This window comes from Chrysemys picta, chromosome 6 (genome assembly GCF_011386835.1).
Source record: "Chrysemys picta bellii isolate R12L10 chromosome 6, ASM1138683v2, whole genome shotgun sequence".
Classification (NCBI taxonomy): Eukaryota; Metazoa; Chordata; order Testudines; family Emydidae; genus Chrysemys; species Chrysemys picta.
The window spans coordinates 90440184-90460633 of record NC_088796.1 but is presented as its reverse complement, the minus strand read 5'-3'; the positions used below and the strand labels follow the sequence as shown (position 1 = coordinate 90460633).

Below are 20450 nucleotides of genomic sequence, written 5' to 3'. Positions count from 1 at the left end.
AAGTTATGAGAATTGTGTAGTATGGTTGTCACTAAAACATGCTGTAAGTTGGGGGAATCAGCCAGATATTAGCTCCCCAGAGGCAACAGCAAGGAAAATAACCAACACCCAGGCAAGGTGTCAAACAACCCATCAACAGCCATTGTCCAGCAAGGGAGCTACAATGCAATGACTCACCTGCATGAGACCACACCAGGTGAATTGCTCAACCTTGCTTGGAGAGACTCAGTAATGCTCACCTGACTCTGAAGGGGGGGGGCGAAGCCAAGGGGGAAGAAAGGACCTGATAAAAGGAAGAGACGTTTGCCATGCTCTTCCTCTCTCTTCCACCTACATCTACAGACATCACCACCAAGCGACTGTAGCACTGATCAAAGGGGAGAGCCTGACTGAAGAGCAACCAGCCAGCCTGTGGTGAGAAGCATCTAAGTTTGTAAGGGCACTGAAAGTATTAAGATCAGCTTAGAATGCGTTCTGTTTTTATTTCATTTGACCAGATCTGACTTCTTAAGCTTTGACTTATAATTACTTAAAATCTATCTTTATAGTTAATAAATCTGTTTGTTTATTCTACCTGAAGCAGTGTGTTTGGTTTGAAGCTTGTCAGAGGATCCCCTTGGGAGAACAAGCCTGGTACATATCAATTTCTTTCTTAAATTGACAAACTCATATAAGCTTGCAGCATCCAGTGGGCATAACTGGACACTGTAAGACAGAGGTTCCTAGGGTTGTGTCTGGGACCAGAGATATTGGCTAGTGTCATTCGCTTGCAAGTAGCTGGGAGCAGCTTACATGCCAGAGGCTGTGTGTGAACAGCTCAGGAGTGGGGGTTCTCACAGCAGAGCAGGGTAAGGCTGGCTCCCAGAGTTGAGGATTGGAGTGGCCTAGCAGATCACCGGTCCGGATAACACCAGAGGGGAACGTTACACTGTGACACTCTGAGTACCATTCCCAGACCTGAAGAAGTCTGTGTAGCTTGAAAGCTTCTCTCTCTAACCAATAGAATTTGACTAATAAAAGATATTACCTCACCCACCTTGTCCCTCAAGGAATCATCCCGTCTATTATGAATGATGCTATCACCAGTAGTACTTTCTAGGAAAACTTTATTGTTGTTTGTTTCCCTAGGCCTAATTATTTTGCATAGATATATCCTGTAAACAGCAGTTACACCTAAGAGTTAAGTCAGAGACACTGAGGCTCCAAATCCTGCAAGTGGCTTCATGCAGGCAGACTCCTGTGTGCAGAACTCCACTGATGTAATTGTGCTCTTTGTAGGTACAGAGGTCTGCTCACAAGAAGCTAGTTGCAGGATCAAGGGCTTAAGGCTTACCAGTGGTACGCTCAGCTGCTTTAAAAACAAAAACAAAAAACATCCTGCATCACAATTAACTATAAACACTTCTCCAAGATCCAATTGCCTACACATTCAACCAAACAGAATTGTAGGACTCCAAAAGGATTATCTGGCAATTTCTAATGTTACAGCAGCCACCATCTCCTCATTCAAACCACTCTAAGACATTTATATGAAGCCTGTCAAAATTAATTTCTGAGTGACAGGTTTGAGATGTATCTAAATGATAACCATCACTATATTGAGTTTTGACCAATCACCTGGCCATCCACACTTTGTGTGTATAAATGTGTATTTGTCTACCTCAGAACTCATCGGCTTCTGTGAACATAATAGACTCACATATGTGTTTCATATAGGGAAGGGCATAAGCCATTTGTAGGATTATCACCCTTTCGAATTTGCCATTTAAAGGGCAAATGTCACAAGCCAGGGACCTCTATATTTTATACATAGGCTTGGAAGGATTAGAATTTTAATGTGGGTAAATGTCAATTTCACCAGATCAACAAACTGATAATCAACATTGAAAGTGAAGCAAAGTGAGAAAAATGTTGCTTGAGAACTTATTAGAGTTTGATGTAAGGGTATTTATTTTGTTGTGATTTTTTTTTGTTGTGCCAGTTTTTATTTTAATGATTATAAAGCTTTAACTTATTGAATCTCAACATCCACTGTAATTAAATAATTGATTCCCACCCATAATTTCCTGCTATTGTGAAATTTTAAATTGATTAAAATGGAAAAAATTCTTAAAAATAAACATTGCTGTTAGCTGTCAAAATGATAAAATAAACGTTGACTTCCGCCAAGCCTATTTACAAGCATCAAACACAAGCAATGACTCAAGCCTGAAGGACCCTTGGAGGCAGAAGCCCACACAGAAATCCCTCTGGATGGACAAAGAAAAGAGAAAAAAGTAATTGCAATTTTTTTTTTTTTTAGTACATCTGAAGCACAAAGCCTGCTAAGCAACCAGTGGGGCCACTGGACAATCGAGGTGCTAAAGGAGCACTCAAGGATGATAAGGCCATTGTGGAGAAACTAAATGAATTCCTTGCATCGGTCTTCACGGCTGAGGATGTGAGGGAGATTCCCAAACCTGAGCCATTCTTTTTAGGTGACAGATCTGAGGAACTGTCCCAGACTGAAGTATCATTAGAGGAGGTTCTGGAACAAATTGATAAATTAAACAGCAATAAGTTACCAGGACTAGATGGGATTCACCCAAGAGTTCTGAAGGAACTCAAATGTGAAACTGCAAAAGTACTAACTGTAATCTGTAACCTATCATTTAAATCCGCTTCTGTACCAGATGACTGGAGGATAGCTAATGTGACACCAATTTTTTAAAAGAACTCCAGAGGTGATCCTGGCAATTATAGGCCTGTAAGCCTGACTTCAATACCGGGCAAACTGGTTGAAACTATAATAAAGAACATATAAACATAATTTGTTGAGGAAGAGTCAACATGATTTTAGTAAAGGGAAACCATGCCTCACCAATCTACTAGAATTCTTTGCAGGGATCAACAAGCATGTGGACCAAGGGGATCCAGTGGATATAGTGTACTTAGATTTTCAGAAAGCCTTTGACAAGGTCCCTCACCAAAGGCTCTTAGGCAAAGTAAGCTGCCATGGGATAAGAGAGACGATGCTCTCATGGATTGGTAACTGGTTAAAAGATAGGAAACAAAGGGTAGGTATAAATGGTCAGTTTTCAGAATGGAAAGAGAGAAATAGTGGTGTCCCCTATGGGTCTGTTCTGGGATCAGTCATATTCAACATACTCATAAATGATCTGGAAAAAGGGGTAAACAGTGAGGTGGCAAAATTTGTAGATGATACAAAATTACTAAAGATAAGACCCAGGCAGACTGCAAAGAGCTACAAAAGGATCTCTCAAAACTGGGTGACTAGGCAACACAATGGCAGATGAAATTTAATGTTGATAAATGCAAAGTAATGCACATTGGAAAGCATAATCCCAACTATACATATAAAATGATGGGGGTCTAAATTAGCTGTTAGCTGAAAGAGATCTTGGAGTCATTGTGGATAGTTCTCTGAAAACATACACTCAATGTACAGTGGCAGTCAAAAAAGTGAACAGAATGCTGGGAATAATTAAAAAAGGGATAGATAATACGACAGAAAATATCATGTTGCCTCTATATAAATCCATGGTATGCCCACATCTTGAATACTGCATGCAAATGTGGTTGCCCCATCTCAAAAAAGATATTGGAATTGGAATTGGAAAAGGTTCAGAAAAGGACAACAAAAATTATTAGGGGTCTGGAACGTCTTCCGTATGAGGAGAGACTAATAAGACTGGGCCTTTTCAGTGTGGAAAAGAGATGGCTAAGGGGAGATATGATTGAAGTCCATAAAATCATGACTGGTGTAGAGAAAGTAGATAAGGAAGAGTTGTTTACTACTTCTCAGAACACAAGAACTAGGCATCACCAAATGAAATTAATAGGCAGCAGGTTTAAAACAAACAAGAGGGAGTATTTCTTCACACAATGCATAGTCACCCTGTGGAACTCCTTGCCAGGGAATGTTGTAAAGGCCAAAACCATAACAGGGTTCAAAAAAGAACTAGATAAGTTCAAGGAGGATAGGTCCATCAATGGCTATTAGCCAGGATGGGCAGGTTGCCAGACGCTGGGATTGAGTGACAGTGGATGGATCACTTGGCGATTACCTGTTCTGTTCATTCCCTCTGGGGCACCTGGCATTGGCCACTGTTGGATGACAGGATACTGGACTAGATGGACCCTGGGTCTGACCCAGTAGGGCCGTTCTTAGGGCAGGAGAACGGGAGGGAGCGCTGACAGCGAGCCCAGCGCAAGGTAAGCGTCTGCAGCCTGCGATCTAGCTTGGCCCCACGCTCGCACGGAGCAGCACAGCACAAACCTCCTAGGCAGAGAGAGGCCGCTGTGTCTTTTCCAGGACAGAGCCGGAGGAGGGGCCGGGAGGAGGGGCAGAGCAGAGAGAACGAGGAGGCGTGAAGGCGGCAGGGGCTGGGCACAGAGGAGGAGCAGGTGCGCGGCGGGAGAGGCTGCTGGGCTCGGCATGGTGCTGCTGGTGGTGATGGGAGTGAGCGGCTCGGGGAAGTAGGTGCTTTCCCCTCCCCGGGGGCGCGCGGACTGCCCCAGGCACCGGAGCCCCTGCGGGGGAAGCTCCTCGCCTGGACGGCTCCATCCGGGTCCCTCCCTGCGGTCGGTGGGTGGGCTCGGCTCCCCCGCGTGTCTGGCCCCGGCCCCGCTGAGGGCGCGCTGTCCCGGGCTTGGCCTGAGGAAAGCGGGTGGCCCCCGCTGCAGGGTCTCAGCCTGCCCCCTCCTGGGCCAGGGCCAGGCGGACCAACCACTCGGGGCCCTAGCCCAAGCCGGGGCCCCTTCAGGCTGCAGCTCTAGGGCTCCCAGCATTGCCCTGGCTGACAGGGAACTAGCTGTGCAGTAACCAGGAGCTTGGTTGCTTTGCCCTCAGCACCACACGTCTTTTAAAGGGGGCATTTCCTCCTGTCTGTAAAGGGGAAAAGTCTTCTGAAACCTGCCCTGTTGCAGGGGCTTTGGGACAACAACTGAAGACTTAACCCAAAGGCTGTCTGTGCTGTGGTACATCTCCTGCGAAGGCACTTTTCAGTAGTTCGTGGTTTTTCATTCTTCAGAGGGGAAAAACAAAACCACACCTGCACTAAGGAGCCTTTGGTGTTTTACACCCACACAAGTATGGAGGGTGACTCAGGCCCCTCATTACAGTCAGAAGATACATTTCCTTGAGCCCACGTTGACTAAAAACCAGTCTAGCTTTGTGTAATTTTCACACTGTTCCTGTGCTAGGCTATGGTACACCCTGCATGTGCTATTAGTGGATTTTGTTTAATTTAGTGAAGAGTTGTTGCTGACGGAAGGGTGGCTTTATTTTTATTTTATTTCTGTGCTTTGAACAATATTCAGTTTCTTCTGTTTTATCACTATATAAACAATTTTAAAAACTAGCTCGTGGACACAAGTGAGGAGTTAAGGCTAAAGTTTCCCTTTTGTTTCCTGATATTTCAGCACACATCAGCAACTGTTCAGGTAGCTAGCTACCCATTATGTACTGTGGGGCTTACTAGGGATAACTGCGGCCTTAACACTCTCATTTAATTGCTCTTGTTGGGTTAGAATAGACCAGGGGTCGGCAACCTTTCAGTAGTGGTGTGCCGAGTCTTCATTTATTCACTCTAATTTAAGGTTTCGCGTGTCAGTAATAGATTTTAACATTTTTAGAAGATCTCTTTCTATAAGTTTATAATATATAACTAAATTATTGTTGTATGTAAAGTAAATAAGGTTTTTAAAATGTTTAAGAAGCTTCATTTAAAATTAAATTAAAATGCAGAGCCCCTGGGACCGGTGGCCAGGACCCAGGCAGTGTGAGTGCCACCGAAAATCAGCTCGCGTGCCGCCTTTGGCACACATGCCATAGGTTGCCTACCCCTGGAATAGACCTTTGACTGTTTAACTTGTATCTACAGTACTTTGCTTTGTAGATGATGTCAGTGACACTGTGGTAGAGAGGGGATCTCAGATCAAGGGACAAGGGGAGAAATCAGGTTTAGAGGGTTGAGCAGGGCCTACCTGACCACTGTCCTTATTATAGGAGTTCCTGCATTAGTATTATCCGAATGCTGAATTAGTATTATCCTATACAGTTTACCTCAAAGCATAGAGACACCCCTGTGGCTGTGATTTCCCCCACTAAAGGGTTTGGAGGGTGACAACAGGTATGAAGCATTGGCAGGAAAGCTTCTGATTTAGTGACTGGGAAGCTTTTCCCTGGACTTGTAACTAAGTAAAAAGGACCAAATAACTTGGGACTCACAGCTGTGCCTGCTCCCGTCCACCTTTTTTTATTTTTTCAAATGGCCTTGACAAGAACTTTCGAGGATGGACTTCCCCACACAAGATTCCACACTACTGTAACTCTTGTTAGCTTGAAAAGAGCTTGGAGAAGACTTCTTTCAGAACGCACCAGGATTTGGCTTGACTGGGATAAAAAGGTGTGTTGTTAGAACATGTTAGCTCAGGAGTTCTCAAACTAGGGGTCGGGACCTCTCAGGGGGTCGTGAGATTATTCCATGGGGGGGTCACGAGCTGTCAGCCTCCACACCAAACCCCTTTTTGCCTCCAGCATTTATAATGGTGTTAAATCTATTTTAAAAAAAAGTGTTTTTAATTTATAAGTGGGGGGGGGTCACATGCACAGGTTTTCTATGTGAAAGGGGTCACTAGTACAAAAGTTTGAGAACCAGTTTTAGTTTGAATCTTAGGATCTTCTGAAGAACTGGAAAAGAGACAAGAGTGTAACTTGTAGCATAACTTCTCATTAGTTCTATGGAGAGGTTAAAAAGAGCAGAAAGGAATCAAAAGAGGAAAACTAAGGTATATGATTAAAAGTGGTACAAAGGAGAATATCACAAACCAGTATATGACAGATTTAAGAACATCAAACAAAGCAGAGAAAGGGTGAGGAAGAAACAGGAGAAAAAACTTTTTTAGCTGAGAATAATTAATGCTTGGAATGGACTAGTAAAGGCAGCAACACAAACAGCTATCATTAACACACCCCAAAAAGCATCAGTTACTTAAAAAAAATAAATCATGTGCTGTATCAGTGGTCCCCAAACTTTTTACCTTGAACCCCCTCCAACTCAGACCGCACCCCTGCCCGAGCTGGGTCTGGGAGCAGGGCTGTGGTTCTGGGAGGTAGGGACACAGACAGGGATAACGGGGCCAAGCTGGGGGTGGGCGTGGCAGCCAGGGCATCAGGAGCGGAGTCTTGGGGCAGAGTTCTGGGCCTGGCAGCTGGGGCTGGTGCCAGGGACGTGCTGGCCGCTGCTTCCCGCCGCCGCTTCCCACAGCTCCCATTTGCTGGGAACGGCAAACCGCAGCCACTGGGAGCTGCGGGCGGCTATGCCTGCGGACGGTCAATGTAAACAAACTGTCTCACAGCCTGTCAGTTGATTACCCTGATGGGCCGCAGGTTGCCTACCACTGGATTAGACCATCTGGTGTTCCCAGGCCTCTATCCAACATCTCTTAGAATCATAAAAAGTTAGAGATTAAAGAGATTGGGTTATCTCACTCTGGAAGTTATCATGAAAATGTATCAGCCCAGGGACCCTTCCATCTTTTACCATGAAGTAAGGAAATGACTAATATTTCATCCACACATCAAAATTACTTTTCCAGGACAAGGGCAAGTAATGAGTTTATCTGGTCCACCCCCCTGGGAAGTGCACAATTATTCCCTATAGTGCTTTATCCAGTTTAGTTAGTTCCACACAAATAAAGTTATCAATGAGGTTTCCACCACATCCTTTAGCAGGTTATTCCATAGTCTGATTTCTTCCTCCAGGAAGGAAGTGTTTTCTGATTCCCAGGATAAATTTCTTCATGCTCAGTTTCATCTTAGTACTCCTAATTATATACTCTTGAATTATTTCTCTTATATTTAATGTGGATGCATATGTTTCACAATATGGTTGGCATGTAACTCCTCAATAATCCAACTCCGCATAGATACAATCACCCAGTCATTTAGAATGAGGCCCTCAGCACATGACCTCAGTCAAAAAATAATCATGTCTTTACATGCTGCAGCTTCTGTTGATCTAAAAGTTAAAAGCATCTTGTGATGGGTGAAACACTGCTGGAAGTCACTGCCAAACTGATGTAACCAAAGATGACAACTGACTGCTTTTCAAATAAAACAAGTGTGGCTGCAACTTTCAAAGTTTTACCAGGAGACCTGCTGTTTCTAAAATCTTAATTTAGGATAACTTTTAAGAACTTGCAATAGTGAGTCAAATTCTTTTTAATAACTTGAATGATAATAGCTGTGTTGTGTTAAACTTAATGTGTCAGATATTATTATTGTTTCCAATAGCATCTACAATGTGCTAGCTGCTGTACAAACAAAAAGGCTAAACTCCTGCCCTAAAGGGCTAGAGTATGTCACATTATTATATTCTGAATATATAGAAAATTCATTAGCAGCCTAGGCTACTACATGACCAGCTAAAATTAAGCTAAAAGATGTTACCCTGGATCTACACTAGGAAAAGGGTCAAGTTTAGATCAGGACTAGCTAGCATGTGTTAGCTAAGCCCTACCTAAACATGACTATTTTTCTTAGTCAAGACAAAGACTTAGGTGCCAGACAACATACGTAAGTGTTCTATTTTGTGCTAGGCAGGGGGCATTATTGATGCCTTCAATAGCACTTTTCAGCCCCCATGGGACACTGGCAGGACTGTGCATCCACTGCAAATGACTGAAATTAAGCAATGGATACAGTGTATACTGCTTGTTTCTGGACGATCTGTCATATGTTCTGTTTGTTCAGCACCTAGCACAATAGGGTCTGGTCCATGACTGGGGCTCCTACGTGCTATGGTAATACACGTAATAAATAAACTAATCATAGGAATGCTGCTGAATATGTTGCCACTGTGCATCCTGCCCATTGAGCTTCCAAAGGCAGAATGGTTCAGGGAACTTTGTTGGTCCCTGCAAGTTTACTCCCCTCCACCAACCTAATTTCATTCCTGTTGTTTTAATAATAGACTTTCCCACTTACAGGTATATATTCACTACCACCTACAATTGTTTAAAAAAAATCATTTAATAATATTGGGTGTGGGGTGAGTTAAGAGGGATAGTTGTACTTGTGTGTTAAAGTGAAGCACTCATCAGTTTGGTCTCATACCACAGAATGCTTAAGTGTATGCTATTATTGCTTGCTTATATACTATATCTTTGCTAAAATTCAGGTATAAGTAAGGCCAGTCTAATTTATTCACTAAAGATTACTTACAGACAATGTTGCTGGTAGATGCCATGTTTGCATATCCTCAGCCTTTTAAATATTACCAGACCAGAACATTATCAAGTAATCCTAACTGAATTTCTGGTTTTCCCACTTACAGTTGAATAATTCCCACTCTCTCCTCCCCTTTCCTTTCTCTCCCTGACACAGTGACCAAAGTTTTATTGGGGGTTTTTTAGTTCAAAGTTTTTGTTTACAGGTACAGCTAACCGTACATATTGGGGAAGAGGAGGAAAACAGTATGAAGAGGCAAAAGCTGCCTACAATTTACAGTCCTGATAGGATCTCTGGCTTGATTTTATATGTTTAAGGATTTATCCTCACAGCAGATTATACTTATTCTTTTTATATGTTGATGTGGTAATTGAGTGTATATGAACATCCACCTTGTGCTGATGTTATTATCTCTGACCACTTATGATTTGGAAACATCAGGATTATTGGGGCAGAAGGGGACTTATACTTTACTCTGAAGCATATGATTCTGGCTAAAGCTAGAGATCAGATGAGGAACTAGATCAGGGGTCGGCAACGTTTGGCACGCGGCTCGCCAGGGTAAGCACCCTAGCGGGCCGGGCCAGTTTATTTACCTGCTGACGCGGCAGGTTCGGCCGATCGCGGCCCCCACTGGCCACAGTTTGCCGTCCCGGGTCAATGGGGGCGGCGGGAAGCAGCGGCTAGCACATCCCTTGGCCCGCGCCGCTTCCTGCAGCCCCCATTGGCCCGGGACGGCGAATTGCGGCCAGTGGGGGCCGCGATCGGCCGAACCTGCCGCATCAGCAGGTAAATAAACTGGCCCGGCCCGCCAGGGTGCTTACCCTGGCAAGCTGTGTGCCGAACGTTGCCGACCCTTGAACTAGATGGACCATTTGTTTGCGATACTATGGCAATTACTACATTCCTATGACCAGTTCCATCCCAAGGAGGAAAGACAAAACCTCACTTCATTTTAAGGGGAAGTTAAAATTATGAAGTAATGTTTATATAGTGCTCTCCCTGTGTTCTCTTACAGATCCACTGTTGGGTCACATCTGGCGGCTAAAGTATGGTATTTTCTAACTATACTGGTTTTATTTGTAATTTTACATAGGATTTTCTTCACTTCTAGCAAGTCATTGTTTGTTAAATTATAAATCTTATGTCATATGTAAATATTACCAATTTGTGAATAGTTTAATCTGTCCTGACTGAGTCAGGCATGGATGAATATAATTATATAGTGCAGTGTGAATTTGACTTATAAACAAACGTGGTATATATTGACTTGCTATTTTCTTCCTCTTGATTATACCTTGTATTTCTGGGAAGTGTCATTATGTAGATGGTGAGATTCATATTGTGGTGCAGAAGTCCTACATGTATCCCACAACTGTACTTGCCAAAGTGTTCTTGATAAACTAGTGAGTTACCATGAGCTAGTTTGTTTATGCTAAATTATACATAAATTATATTTTTTTTTCTTAGCTGGGATGGAAATTCTATGATGCTGATGACTATCATCCTACAGAGAACACAAAGAAAATGGCTCAAGGAATACCACTAAATGACCAGGTAGCTATATTGTATATAATCCCAAAGGCAGAGAAGTCAACATATGTTTACCTTTCTAAGCATTGACATATCTTTTTACAGTGAGCTATGCTTTATATAGATTAGCATTACTGCTTCCTGGTCCGTTGACTCTGAACCCAGGCTGAGTTTGCAGGGCTAGCGTTAAGTTAGTTTACAAGTAAAAAATAATTCCCCTATTAGTTATATCAAATTATTTTAGAGTCCCCCCAAAATATTCTTAGTGCCTTACAAAACCAGAAGAGACACTATAAGGTGCTGGTCTGTCTCCAGTCCCCCAAGGAGCTCTCACAGCCAGAATCTCCTTCTAGGCAGTTTTATTTCCCAAACATAGGTTAAAAAAACCCACAACAAAAACAGTTATTCAGCTCTTCCTAGGCTATAACTCCCAGGTGATTTCTCCCCCTTTGCCTCTGTCACTCCCTGCTGCTTCAGGGCCTACTGCAGAATTCTTCCTTGCCCTTTATGCAGGGCACCACCATCCATGGCTGTCTCCCTGGAGGCCCTCTTCCCACAGGTTTTCACTGTCTCACCTGGACTGTAGGGTGGGGTAACAAATTCCTCCCTCCTCCTGCTGCTGATCCGTTTCCTTACTGAAAGCCTGACTCTTTATAGCCCCAGGTGCTGTCCCACCCTCCTAACTGGTCAAACTGGGAGCACTTGTTCTGGCACTGGGGCCTGGGACCTGCTTCATTTAAAGGGGCCAGACCTATGGCAAAGACACTCTTTGATCATCAGATTTTACATAACTGGTATTTGACACAATAAATGAGGGTCATACACAGACAAAAAAAGGGAGCAAGGGAAGAGGAAGAACAAGGGTGACAATAGGATCAATTACTCAGTAAGGGAGGCGCATTCCTTGATGGCTGTTATTGGCTCGGGGTGGGATTATGAAATGCACTCAGCATTGGCCACTTTTTCTCCCATCAAGGTATTTAGTTCAGTCCCACCCTTACATTATCCTTCCCCTCTCAGATGAGATGGCAAGAGCAGCTTGTAGGAGGGATTTGAACGGGGCAGAAGACATGGCTTGGATAATAATTTGGGGGAAAGCACTCCAGGCATAAAAGGCAGCATGAAAGGAGACCTGGAAACGTGAGAGGAGACAAGAAGGTTATCAAGGCTGGCATCATTCATCATTAGCAAAGCAAAGGGTTGATGAGTTTTGAGTACAGGGGCAATTACTCAAAGGGGATTTAAGATGGATATAGCCATAGTTTGTTGCAACTTTTTTGATTCCATTTCAAAGCTGCCTCCATCGTCACAGCCACGTCTTTCACACCCGGTGTGTAAGGTGTACCAGGTGGAAGGTTGGCAGTGATTTCTGCAGAATTAAGATTACCTGGCTGATTTTGCTGTGTAATGACATTTGTATTTTCTGGGAAAGTTAGTGTTCCTAAATATTTTCCCCCATCCCTACCCTACGTGATAAACATTTACAACCTTATCCCCAGTTTAAAAAGCTTGTTGGTGGTGGTTTATTTGGGTTTGTTACAACCCCCCCTCCCCTCTTTTTTGCCCTTTGGAATTTTATAGCATTTGTCCCAGAGAAAGATATACACTCATCCATGCAAACAAGAGACACACCCAAATGGGAGGCATCTGAGGGAAAAATGGGATTAGCAGGAATTCACTCTACCTGCCTACACATGTATACAAACAATTAGTTACTTACTGCCAAGCATAAACGAAGCATACACAGACTCTTAAGCCCCATTCTGCAAGTTGAGCCACTTGGATGGACCCCAGCACCTGTGAAGAGCTTTACAGAGTTCATTGGAAGTCTGCTCATATGGATCAGCTTGCAGGATTAGGGCCTTAGGCCTGGATCCACAAAAGTAGTTAGGTGCCTAAACCCTGGATTTAGGTGACTAAGTCCCAGTTTTGGTTCCACTGCAATCTACAAAACTCCTGCCAAACCAGCTATTTTAGATGTGAAAACAGCTATGCGAGAATAGATTTGTTGTTTAAGTTGTCAAATAAAACAAGAGTTAATTTGGTTCTTCGAAAGGTTCACAATATGGCATATTAAACCTAAAACATACATTACTACTACATGCAACTTCCATTGATTCTCCTTTTCCATCCTGTATATAAAATTAAAAGCACTTAAAGTTTTCAGTGTAGATAAAAATCTCCCCTCTCCATCCTCCATGAAGTCGTAGAGGTTCTGGATTAGAAAGGAAGAGGGGAGAAGGTGAAAATCTGTTTGCATGGTGCAACGTTACATTATTTATAAACTACATAATGAAGGAAGTAGGGATCTTATCTTATGTGATCATATCATTAGAAATGGGATCATAATGTATAGGCACAAGGGTAAGAATTAAAGTTGCACAAGCAACCTAACTGGTGTTTCTTAACTTTCAGTTGCTTGACTTTGTAACCTAAACAAATAAGGTATTTTGTTTATATGTAAAATATAGTATATATACATACTGACAGGCATAAAGGCATGGATCTATAGCAGAATAGTATAGACTGAATTTTTAATTTATTCAGTTTTCAGTTAATGGAAACAAATGTTAAGAATTCATATTCATTTGCTGTGTTGGTGTTTTATTCTGTTCTGCTCCAGTAGTTTATTTTTTCAAGTAGTGGGTTTACACACTTTAGATATGCTCTTGTTTTTGTAAATTTAAATGAAAAGTTGTATAGGTTAGCTTTGACTGTAGAGACAGATACTGGATCAGTTTGCTAATGTGACTGCAGGGGGAAAATAGTTGGTCTATTTGCCTCCCCACACCAAAGAAGGATTGAAAGAGATTCACCCAGTTTTATATTGCAAGTTAACTGCTACGTAGATGTTAGACAATTTAAAGTGAAACTCCATAATACATACTTTCAGCTAACTCGTTTTGTTTCTAGGACAGGATTCCATGGCTTTGCAAATTACATGATATATTAATGAGGTAAGAGAACCTCTGACTTGCAGAGTGATTGCATCTATAATGATTATTGGCTAAAGACTAAAGCAAGAGGTTTTTTTCAGTTGCATTAGTGGGGATAAGTATGTAGTATTGTAAAAATATTCTGCAGTCAGTAAAACCATTCTGTATTCATTAGTCTGTGAAGTACTTTAATACTTATAATAACAGTAAGGAAACCCCTAATTACTACTACTTGATGGAATTGTTTGGGGATGAGAGTTCTTTCTCCATTGTCTATACGAAGATATTTACATTTCAGGAATCCAGTACAGTAATAAGTTTGATACCAGTTAGGTCTAGAGGGCACACTTTATAAACTTAGGGCATTTTAGAAAATTTTGCCCAAGTGACGTCAAAGCATAAGTTCCATTGACTTTCAATGAGATTTAGGCTCTTAAGTACCTACGTCACTTTTGAACATATGATTAGGCTCCTAAGTCACTTATGTGTTTTAGAAAATTTTATCCTTAGTCACTTACTCCAGTTGACTCACTTGGCATTGAACTTTGCCGGATGTGCACTTCCTAAATAGTGATCCTAGCTCAAATATTTAGATCTGTTAAAAAAATGGGAAAAATAATGCAAAAGTAATTTTATGAGACTTGGGGGAGAGAAGAGTCAAACCTGGAACTTTAAATTTCTACATTTTAAATTTGCATGGGTTTATTCACAATGGCAATCACCCTCCTCTTTCCCCACAGACAATTACATACATTACAGTAACAAGTTGATGGTCCTCATCAGTAAAGATAGGTCTGAACCAAAATCTGGATTTGGGTTTTGCAGCATTTACCCTTCTCTGCTTGTCAGTTGTGTACTCAATATATTCTCCATCCTGATGATTCATTTAAGTATCTGGATGTGACAGAGACAGGAAAAAGGAGCTTTCACATTCCACATATGTGCTGCTTCTCAGAGGGGCGGGAGGCTGCTGAGCTCCCTGGATTAAGCAAGGGATGTAGTTTCTTTTAAGAAGGGTCAGGGAGAACATGGAATTCAGAAATAATGGAATAACCTTGAAAGGGCTAGCCCTGCCTTAATCAAGAGTCAATGACTCTTACTGCACCCTGCAAGTAACAGGGTCCAAACTGGCTCTTTGCCTATGGAATTTAAGTAACAGAACTGCCCATGTATAATAGAGGGCAGTAACATTAGTTTACTACTACATATAATGTGTTCACAATTTGACTGCAGAATATGAGTTTATTTTTTTATTTTGCACATCTCAGTCATCAAACCTGTATGTTCATTTACAGTGTCTAATGCCAAAACTAACTGGAAGGCAGGATTTGGGATTTCCAGTGTAACAAACACCAATGCTGTGTGGTTACCTGAAGCTTTAAAGGACTCTTGCCAGAGTAAATTAAAGAATTACTCAAGTGTATTTATGTTAATTTCACTAAATCCAACCCTCCAGAGTAACTATTAAAAGGGTCAGGATATATACAGAGTTCCCATTAATGTTAACAGTAGTATGGCTAATCCAAACAATTTAGTTCAAAATCTTCAAAAACTGAAAGTGGAACCGGTTAAGAAGTGTGTGTATTGTTCAGGATAGAACTGTACTCTAGACAGACCCTTATAGTCAGCTTTTAGGTGGGGCAGGTGAGTGCCTCATGCTGTCCAACAACCATCCTTCTCAGCAATTAAGGAGCAATGCTGATGGCTCTTTGGAATCTAATTACGCGTCCACATTTGGGAAGATGGTGGCCATTATGAAGGCTCCAGTAGATGGAGATGTTAAAGGGACACTGGGTGAAATTATATCTTTAAAAAGCAAGCGTACTTACCTGTGTTAGAGATTTGACATCGGAGTCCCATTAAAATGAGGAAAAAATCCTTACACCTCTTTTTTGTGAGGCCATGTTGGGTTGCCCACCTTACCATCTATTGAGAACAATCAGTCAGTGTTTGAATACACCAAATATGGGCATGATATCATTACGTTATTGCTACTGACATTTTCTTCTCTTGATAGAGAAGAGTCAGCTGGACAAAGTGTGATTCTGGCCTGTTCAGCTCTGAAGAAAATGTATAGACGCATATTAGTAAGTGGAGGGGATGCTGTGTATTCTAAAAGTGATCAGCTAGACTCTGCCACAGGGAAGGTCCTTTTTATCCATTTGGATGGATCTATGGAACTCATTGCCAGCCGCCTGGAGAAGAGGAGAGGACACTTTATGGCACCCGAACTTCTACAGTCTCAGTTTGATACACTGGAGCCTCCATCAGCACCAGAAAACTTTATCACTGTGAGTCTGGAAAAGTCTGTTTCTGAAATAGTGTCTGAAATTGAGAAATCTCTTCACTTAGAGAAATGCTTTTCCAGAGTAGTTTCTGAATTAGATGCACATTAATTCTTTTAACCATGTCATATTTGTGGAACAGCATTTTAGTTGCTTTCTCAAGTTAACCAGCACGGTTTGCAATATTAACTTCATTGGCTTGACATACTTTAAAGGGACTGGGACACTACTATTACTGATGTTTTCATTAAGACCTGTTCAAACCTGGAGATACAATTTTCAGAAGTGAATGGCATTTGCCTACCTCTTCGTCCATTTAAATCACAGGTGAAACTCCCATTGGCTTTGATACAAACGGGTAGGTCAACACAGAGTGTTTCTGACAATCCCACCCTAGGGATTTAGACAGAACATGAAAATCTCAACAAATGTAGCTTTCACTTTTTTTCCTGCCAAAACACAGAAATTGGCCCCAGTCATCACTACTGACATTTAAGTGTTGAATGGACACTTGAAAGGTGAACATCCTTTTAAGAGAAGGCAGAGTTCTCTGATAGGGCAGAGGGACAGGAGCTGGGACAGCAGGGTTCAGGTCCTGACTCCACCATTAGCTCCATGCCTGATCTGGAACAAGTTACAACCTCTGTGTCCGTGTCCACATCTGTGAAAATACTTGCTGACCTCACATGGGTGTTGTGAGATCTCATTGATTCTGACTTAAACACAGTGAACTCCTGTGGGAGGGAGAGATCTATGTAACTGCAAAGTATTATTCTACCCCAATCTTTAACAATAAACTAAGTAGCACTGTATTGACTGTGATTTAGTCTTTCATATGCAAAATATACACACAATGAAACAGGAGAGAGAATGACTCAGCCAATGAGGTACGATTTATGTACCTCTGGGTTCATCAGTTCAGAACGGATGGATGTTCTCTCCTTTCAGCTTGACTGGCAGGCAGCTGTTCAGCGTGACTTTTTCTGGCACCCTTCACCTGCTACCGCAATAGCCTCACTCTAGCCTCTAGTGCTCAAGCTGTATCACAAAGCATGACTTTTGCTGTAATAAAAATTCAGAGCTGGTGTGAGGAAGAGCAAAGGCAAAACTCCCCTAATAAGTAGGGTGACCAGACAGCAAGTGTAAAAAATCGGGACAGGGGGTGGGGGGTAATAGGAGCCTATACAAGAAAAAGCCCCCCAAATCGGGACTGTCCCTATAAAATTGGGACATCTGGTCACTCTACTAATAAGGGAGAATCCCACTTCAAGTAGGTGGCTTGCACATTGCTCCCCACAGACACACAGTCTTTGGATTTCACAGATACATACAAGCAATTCAGCATATTATTTTCAGTGTCCCTCCCAAACTGAGCCAGTGAATTAAGGTTCTTTGTTACAGTCATTTAAAAATGTACACACCAAAGGCCGCGCTCCCTATTAGAGTACTTAAATTCAGATGTAACTGTTCTTAAAAACTTGTTTACTTTCTCTTCAATTTACAATGCTTTGTAGGTGTTAAAGTCCTTATTAAAGTTAAGACTATACAACTATGGCCTTGAGTAGTCTTAGCAGAGACAATGGACTCCTCCTGTGTCAAGATATGCTCATACATATGTGTTTGCAGGATAAGGGCCTAGGACAGCTACATACAATCACTACTCTCAATCCAGTATATTCTGGCCTGTCTATTAAACAACAACAAAAACCCTCATTACAACAATAAGATAAAAAAAATAAATATAGAGTCCACTTTCACATGTTAATTCTGTACTTAGAAATTTTTGCATAAAAAGTTGCGTACATAATTCACAGAATTTAAAGAATATGAAAGCATGTTTATTTTTTATTTTTTTTGGTGTGTATATATGTATCAAAACATGTTTAGAATACCCTTTAACCATAGCTCAGTGAATATTGGTCTGGACTACCCATATTACCTGAAACTAGCCCTCCTCCCTGGTATCTACCTCTTTGTTTTAACCTTGTAAGTCATCGTAGGATACATTTTCTATGAGAGATGCTCTTCAAGAGAAGTAATATTGTGAAGAACCTTTCTGATATATTGCTATGTATATATTATCCCCATCAGTACTCTCATCCCAACTTATGACCTTGATTAATCCAACTAGCTCACTCCTTTTCAGGCAAGGATGGTGGTGTTCAAAGACATCTTTGGGGAAATTAATTGAATCATTAGCTGGGTTATCAGTTAAAAATGTGTTTATAGCTTTTTCTAGTAGAAGTTAGACTTGCTCTTGTGGTACCCCAAAGAAATACCAACACTCCCTCCTTGGCACAATGCTATGAATGAGCTTTGGGAACAGCTGTGATAAAGAAACTCCGCTATACCAGACAAATCAAAAACTGATAACTATCTGGTAGGTATTTTCCCTACAAGTGACACAGCCAAAAATCAAACTGCAAAAGATTGATCCATTTCTTTCTGTACTACTGTCTTGTATAAAATGCCCATAAACCTATTTAATCCAAAATCTGTATCCAAACTGTTTGCTTCAGTGTGAAAGAGTCCTGGACTAATAGCCAATTGATTTCAGATTACTTTTTGCATATCCTTCTTATGTGTTATAAGAGAAACAAATTAGAAGTGGGCCCCAATTTATAAGATTATGGTTCAGTGCATCACATTGAAATGGCCAAATGCAACATTCCCAACACACACAGTTTCAGGTATTGTTCAGACCTAGAGTCTGGTTCATGCCAATATTAAATTCAGGTAAATGGCACCCTCTTGTGGTGAATCCACTAGGTCAGATCTACATTTAATAAAGTCACAGTTCTCCCAATACATGTACCCAGTGCAGCTCTACCTACTGCACAGTGTTGAAGTTGTGCTTGGATTTTATCAAGTGTGGGCCCAAAAAACCCTCAAACACACAATTCAGGACATGTATCTAACATACTGCTTGGAAAACAGTTACATCACCTCAGGTCATATATGACCAAGAGTCAAAATTGTCCCTCAGCCAATATAGTTTTGGGTGGGAAGGGCTAAGATTTTTAAATGAGTACCTAAAGTACCTAAGCATCTACATAGGCACCTATATATAAGTGGCCTGATTTCCAGAAGTGCTAAGCACCCACAAATTCCACTCAGCACCTTTGAAAATCGGTCCTCTTTTATTTAAAACTATATTTAGACACCCATATTTGAAGGTCTGAACAGCTCTCTTTATTATTAAAACAAATTTTTCTTTTTAATTACAATCCAGCTCAACTCCCTTGTACGGTCTGAGGCCTTTTTTCTGCAGCCATATTAGGAGAGCAGCAGCCATTAACCAGGAAGCAGAAACTCACATCAACCTATCAAAGCGATGTAATATTGGGCTGGTACGAAGGTGTGCCTCCTAATAAAATCCACCATCACCAAATAAGCAAGGAATCTCTTAAGATGGTTAAAGAAAACTTTATTTGATGGCATTCTGTCTGGCAAGGAATCACTTATCAACAGTTTGGGTGTGAAATCTCTACTTCTTTATTGTTTTGCCTTTATGGTCCCTACCTCTCTCTTGTTTATCTGTATCGTCTCTGTCTGGTTCTTTGATTGTTTCTGTCTGTTGCATAACTAATTTTGTAAGATTTAAATCAACTAAGGTGGTGGGGTATGATTGGGTAAAGAATTGTTTTACAATATGTTAGGACTGGTTAGAGAATTGTTTATTAAAATTTTAGCAAAATGATTGGTTAAGGTACAGCTAAGCAGGACTCAAGTTTCACTATATAAACTGGGGTCCAAAAGGAAGTTCCTTGGAACCAACTGCAGGACACAGCCCCAAGATCAGAGCTGCCAGACCTCAACACCCAGCCAATCACACCGGGCAGAAGCTGGAGTCCCAGATGACCTGATCCTGACTGGTCACCAGGAAAAGTTAATCTGCCTTATTGGGAGTGGTGAGCATTGTATGCTTAGCATGTGCATTCTGTTTTGGTGACTGTTAATAAATAGAGGTTAAGGATATTACTGTGTCAGGCTCTTTCACTAGTAAAAGACCCAGCAAACCTGCAGAAGATTACGCTCTGAGCCCTAGAAACTGGGTACGGGTAGGTGCCTTTCCCCCGGAGCCCTAGGAACTGGGTAAAGATAGGTGCCCGAGAGTGTGTGAGTAACACCCCCCCACCCCCAATTTAAAATTAGCCTTCTTCGATTGTTAGGATTTAGTTTCTGTAAGCAATAAACAGGTTTCTCACTTGCCTGAGGGGAGTAGGGATAATCCCTCCCCCACTGATTTATCTGTGTCACATTACTTCAGATTAAAGCAAACCAGACTTCTGTTTCCAGTTCAAACAGCTACCAAGAGGAAAAACATCAAACCCAGCTATGTAAATAATTCTGCAATAACCGTTGTAACTGACAAGTGGAGATTCTGCTACTGTTGCTCTCTGATGGCCTATTTGTTCCAAGCTGAAGGTCATGTAAATTCCCAGCTACATACTTAAAGAA

General features: G+C 41.6%; 1 protein-coding gene across 14 annotated transcripts; it reads left to right on the top strand.

Annotated features, from left to right (window-relative positions):
* Positions 1–4128: 4128 nt before the first annotated feature.
* IDNK (IDNK gluconokinase) lies at positions 4129–19967 on the top strand. Of its 14 annotated transcripts, none has more exons than XM_065599447.1 (7): positions 4364–4479; positions 6287–6410; positions 8014–8211; positions 10254–10289; positions 10706–10792; positions 13682–13725; positions 15722–18483. In XM_065599447.1, the coding sequence occupies exons 4-7, from the start codon at positions 10287–10289 to the stop codon at positions 16098–16100; spliced, it is 513 nt and encodes a 170-aa protein (XP_065455519.1). In that variant the 5' UTR covers positions 4364–4479; positions 6287–6410; positions 8014–8211; positions 10254–10286; the 3' UTR covers positions 16101–18483. The 14 variants fall into 14 exon arrangements, with proteins under 14 accessions (XP_065455520.1, XP_065455522.1, XP_023959122.2 ...); XM_065599449.1 differs by having other exon boundaries at positions 4366–4479; positions 10254–10284; XM_065599448.1 differs by lacking the exons at positions 4364–4479; positions 6287–6410 and adding an exon at positions 4129–4215.
* The last annotated feature ends 483 nt before the right edge of the window (positions 19968–20450 follow it).

What these genes read in the sequence shown, in the direction of transcription:
- IDNK (XM_005296809.5), top strand. Translation starts at nt 4,439, where the DNA reads ATGGTGCTGCTGGTGGTGATGGGAGTGAGCGGCTCGGGGAA. An exon ending in GGTCACATCTGGCGGCTAAA is followed by an intron (nt 10,285 to 10,705) that starts GTATGGTATTTT and finishes TTTTTTTCTTAG; the next exon opens with CTGGGATGGAAATTCTATGA. An exon ending in TTACATGATATATTAATGAG is followed by an intron (nt 13,726 to 15,721) that starts GTAAGAGAACCT and finishes TTCTCTTGATAG; the next exon opens with AGAAGAGTCAGCTGGACAAA.